The 5628-nt window shown below is 43.2% G+C and overlaps 1 protein-coding gene across 1 annotated transcript; it reads left to right on the forward strand.

Annotated features, from left to right (window-relative positions):
• The first annotated feature begins 2164 nt into the window (after window positions 1-2164).
• Window positions 2165-3543, forward strand: LOC125933350 (olfactory receptor 13A1). Its single transcript, XM_049646357.1, is given in 1 exon segment — window positions 2165-3543. A coding segment is annotated over 1 exon segment (987 nt). The 3' UTR covers window positions 3152-3543.
• The last annotated feature ends 2085 nt before the right edge of the window (window positions 3544-5628 follow it).

Here is a 5628-nt window from a genome sequence, read left to right on the forward strand (position 1 = left end):
CATTCACTATTTTGCATATAAAGTGAAAGCATATCTCATTTATTATCGTCAGCAAAGCAATGGAGCAACCTGACACCTTGCTGCTGGGAAGATACAGATGGACCCCCATTTGTATTAGCTTTGGACAGACTTTACACTAGCACAGCCTATTGCCCTGAATCAGAGGAATTTTATGCTCTTCTATTCAAAGAACAGTTTTCACCTTACAAAATGGTGATGTGATTTGATCAGAGGTGTTTCCTCATTTTCTATAAACCTTTTAATGCTTCAGTGGTAAATACGTTTATTGAAGTTTGGTAAAAAGCAGAATTCTTAATTGAAAATGAGCATCTTTTTAAAATTAAGCCTTTTAATGAATGAAGAGTTGAAAAGAAGGAAAACGCAAATGTACCATGCTGATTTCATCTTAAACAATACAGAATTTGCACTGTGTTGAGAATAGAAACCACTCTGTTTTTATTGGTATTGGACTGTTCTTTGCTATTGTTTCAACAAATGTATTTTAGGGCCCACCTGTTTCATGCCAGACATGGGGCTGGGAGCCAAGAAAAGGGGCTCAGAAATGAATGAGGCAAATGCCCCAATCTTAGGGGAGATGGGTACCATAATCGTGAAGTGATGTGTTAATGAATTCTAGGATAGAAGTCAGTACAGAATTGGGGGCCACGAAGGAGAGAGTGGTCCTTTCTCTCTAGGGAAGGGATTTTAGAAAAGGAAAGTGATGATGATTGACCTGGTTCATGAGAAGGAGAGTGTTCCTGGCTGAGGGAGCTGCAAGAACAAAGCTACAAAAGTCTGGCATGGCTGGTGCTTTGGCCAGACTGGGAGATCTGGGTGTGGCTGGAGCTTTGGCCATGAGAGGTGAGACAAGAGGGAAAACATTGTCTAGAGAGGTGGGTAGATCCAGAAGTAGCAGTTGGGGGTCTTTATTCTGTCAGATCTGCCTTTTAGAAAGATTTCTTAAAAAAATTTTTTTGAATGTTTATTTTTGAGATAGAGACAGAGCATGAACAGGAGACACAGAATCTGAAGCAGGCTCTGGGCTCTGAGCTGTCAGCACAGATCCTGACCCGGGGCTGAAACCCACAAACTGTGAAATCACGACCTGAGCCAAAGTCGGATGCTTAACTGACTGAGCCACCCAGGTGCCCCTAGAAGGATTCTTAAATGGAAAAATTAGAGGGGCGCCTGGGTGGCGCAGTCGGTTAAGCGTCCGACTTCAGCCAGGTCACGATCTCGCGGTCCGTGAGTTCGAGCCCCGCGTCAGGCTCTGGGCTGATGGCTCGGAGCCTGGAGCCTGCTTCCGATTCTGTGTCTCCCTCTCTCTCTGTCCCTCCCCCGTCCATGCTCTGTCTCTCTCTGTCCTAAAAATAAATTAAAAAAAAAACAAAAAACAAAACAAAAAAAAAAAACGTTGAAATGGAAAAATTAGAAAATACAGAGAAACAAAGGCAAAGAAATTAAATCAACTATAATCAGTCTCCACTGTTGTTTATCATTCAGAACCAGTTGGTTTTTTTCTATAGGTATATGTACAAACGTGATTTTTTTTCTTAAACTCAAAATAAGATCCTATTGTACATACTACTTTTGAACTTTCTTCATGCTTTTTTGTAAACATCAGTAAAACACCTCTAAAGCATCATTTCGATAGGTATAGAGCATTATGCTATAGGAACATATTGTAATATACTGACCTTTAAGAGTATAAGTTGCTTTTATATTTTCAGTATTATAAATAATGCTGTGATTACACCTTGAAGATGAACTTAATTATTGCTGCAGGATAAATTCCTAGAAGTGAAAGTTCTGGCTCAAATGGAATATGAATTTTAAAAGGCCTGCATCTTGGCACCCATGCTAGTGTTAGTCAAAACCATGCTTTTTCAAACTTTGCCACATGGTTCATAAAGAATGAATTACTGATTTAACTTGCATTTGTTTGAAGTTGAATGACGCTTTATGAATTGGCCATTTGTACTCACTTTTTATGGGCTACATGTTCACACCCTTTGCTTAATGTCATATTGGTATGTTTCTCTTCATTAAGAAGCCTTCGTATCTCTGTATAATATTGCTCATGCCATGATGTCAGGTATGAATGAAACATAGTAGCAGCCTACCTTAGGATACCTCTCATTTCTCTCTCTAGTCCTGAAATCACATGGAGCTGTGAGTAGAGATTCACCTGATGATCATGGAAACCCCTCTCAGCCCAAGGACCATGCGTAACCAGACGCTAGTAACAGAGTTTATCTTGCAGGGCTTTTCAGAGCACCCAGAATACCATGTGCTCTTATTCAGCTGTTTCCTCTCCCTCTACTCTGTGGCCCTCACAGGTAATCTCCTCATCATTTTGGCCATCAGCTTCAACTCTGGGCTCCATACCCCCATGTACTTTTTTCTGTTCAACTTGGCTACCATGGATATTATCTGCACCTCTTCCGTCATGCCCAAAGCACTGGAGGGTCTGATGTCAGAGGAGAGCTCCATCTCTTATGGGGGTTGCATGGCCCAACTCTGTTTCCTCACATGGGCTGCATCCTCTGAGCTGCTCCTCCTCACGGTCATGGCCTATGACCGGTATGCAGCCATCTGCCACCCTCTGCATTACAGCACCATGATGAGCAAGGCTTTCTGCAGCAAGCTGACCACAGGTGTCTGGGTACTCTGTGCCTTCAACACAACCATCCACACTGGGCTGATGCTGCGGTTGAATTTCTGTGGTCCCAATATCGTTACCCATTTTTTCTGTGAGGTCCCTCCTCTGTTGCTTCTCTCCTGTAGCTCCACCTATGTGAATAGCATCATGGTTGTCCTGGCTGACGCCTTTTATGGCATATTGAACTTCCTGATGACCATCGTGTCATATGGCTTTATCATCTCCAGCATTCTAAAGATGCGGACTGTAGAGGGGAAGAAAAAAGCCTTTTCCACCTGCTCTTCCCACCTCATTGTGGTGTGTATGTATTATACCGCTGTCTTCTATGCCTACATAAGCCCTGTCTCTAGCTACAGTGCAGAGAAGAGCAAGTTGGCTGGTGTATTGTACACCATGTTGAGCCCTACTCTCAACCCCCTCATATATGCTCTGAGAAACAAGGAGGTCAAAGCAGCCCTCAGGAAGATTTTCTCCTTCACCAGAAATTAATTTCTGTCTTCTGCAACTTTTGTTGGAGACTGCATATTGAAGTCCACGGTGGCCTCAGAGACTCTCCAATGAATAAGGCTTTGAAAACTACCACTAATGAACCAGTGTGATTACGAGGTTTTCAACATGCTGTGTAGAGCAATTATTGGTAATCGTCTTGGTTTCTTGCAATTTATATATTTTCCGCAGCTTGTAACGGATTTTTTAAAAAAATAGTACTTAAATGAGTACTGAGTGATTAAGAGCACATTATTCATCTGGCAAAACAAAACTCATTTGATCTATATCCTTAGAAAATTGGTAATTCAGTTAAGAATACACTAGTACTCATGATGATGAATGTAAAAAGAAAAGGCATAACAGCGTTGCTTTGCAGGGTGTGGTGTGGATGTACAGAGAAGACATGTGTAGTGTGGAAGGAACCCTACACTGGTTGGGGAGAAGATCTGGGTTCAAATTCAGACTCTTTCAGAGTACTCAATCCACTTCAGCTGTAGTTTCCTTCTAAGTGTAATGGGGAAAATAAATGAATCTAGAGATTGTGTCCAGACTAAACAAGAGAACTGAAGACAATGATATCAAGTGCTCTGTAAGTTTAAGATAATCCTGCTGGTGAGTGATCACTGAGGACAGGGGCAGCTAAGGAAACTTGGATGTCACAGCCCCTCACCCCTGCCTGGCTCAGGGTGATGTGTGTGGTGGCTAGCTGGAAAGGGTAGGTGGGGGTTAAGATACAGAAAGGGGCTGCTGGGGCAGCGGTGGATTCAACTCTCTAAAAATGACCTGGTGAGAAGCAGCATTGGGATGGGTAAATGAGAAGCCACTGTGGTGGTTTCTGATACAGAGTGGATCCTATTTATCTCAGGAAGCCTCAGGCTCATGAGTAGATACCATCTCTGCTCAGGAAAGGCCAAATGAAGGAGTTCCTGTTGATGGATCTTCCACCTTTCCTTAGTTCTGGATTCTCTCCCAGCTCCCCAGAGCCTGTCATCTTTCAGTCCCCAATTTTTTTCCTGCTCTTTCAAACGCAAACGGGCCCATTTCAGTTTTCAGATCGCTTCTCTTTTCTGTTCGGTTGAACCCTGTCTCAGGCTCTGTACTCTGAGTCCTATGTGAGCAGCTGATCCTTCTCTCTGTGGCCTCTAGATCCAGGTGGAGCATCCGTCCCTGCCAGAGCTCTGTCTTGCTTAGAGTTTGCCTTCTCAGGAACAGATGCATTCTTTTCCTTCAACAAACCTGAGGTTCTTTTTTTTTTTTGACTCCTTTTGTAGGAACCACCACCAGTTTGCCTTTCTTAGCTGAGAAAGAGAAGCAGATCTTGCTTCCCTATATGTTATCTCTTAAAATTGGTCCTTGTGATTTAGTGCAGACAAACTCATGACTCCACTGGCATCCAGCAGGCAACATTTTCTATGACTGGCTGACTATGACTTCACATTATCGATTCTTTGAAGAGCCACAGAGAGGAACTGTTAGAACTTCAACTTATCCATTTCTCTGCTTTTTGTCTTTGATAATGTCTATCAGTTGAAGCTCATCCTTTCTTCAAATGTTTCCCCAACCACAAGCCCTTACCCTTTTGGCCTCCTTGACTCAAGCACATCTCGTGTAAGTGTTCTGCCAGATTGGCCTGCCAACACCAACAACCATATGATAAGGGGTCTGGCTGAGGGAGATAAGATATGAGCCTGTGGTGCATACAGCTCCCCATCTGTGGAAGCTGCTTTATGAACTGAAGTCTTAGCCACCTTCCTATCCTTTGGCTCCAGACAATGAGGTAGTTGTATTCTTGTGTTTTATATTGGCTTTCCTTTATCTTCAGTTTAGGAATTGATCCTTGGGTACAGCTACACTAGGGTATGTCACCTTTGACATTGTTGACATTTGGGCTGAATCATTGTGGGGGGCTGTTCCTTGCATCATAAGATATTTAGCAGCATCCTTGACCTCTACCAACTAGATGCTGGTAGAACCACTCCATTTGTGACAACCAAGAATGTCTCTAGACATTGCCAAATCTCCTTGAGGGTGAGGAGAGAGCAAAATTGTCTCTGGATGAGAACCACTGAACTAGAGTCAGCCAGCATCTCTTACGTTTGGGATTTGTGGTTGCCGCTATGCCACTTCCACCACTACTGCCCCCAGCTAATGTGAAAGCTTCTATATGTCAGGTCTGGGGATTAAGTATTGCCACAACTTATCTCTGGTTTTCCAGTAACACTATGAGACTAGGTAATACATCCAACTTACATAATGAGCGGGAGGTGGAGGTAGGATTTCAATGAAAGCTCCAAGAATTTAAAGTGTATGCTCTTACCCACCAAAGTATACTTTAGGGCCTATCATGGACTCCACCTTCTGGCACCATACATGGTTGGGACAAGAGACTTTGTAAGCAGGCAGCAAGCCCACTACAGCTCTTGTCCAACCTGACAGTGGACCTGGAAGAGCAGTCTTTTTGAAGATTGCTTAACAGT

This window comes from Panthera uncia, chromosome D2, assembly GCF_023721935.1.
Source record: "Panthera uncia isolate 11264 chromosome D2, Puncia_PCG_1.0, whole genome shotgun sequence".
Taxonomy (NCBI): domain Eukaryota; kingdom Metazoa; phylum Chordata; class Mammalia; order Carnivora; family Felidae; genus Panthera; species Panthera uncia.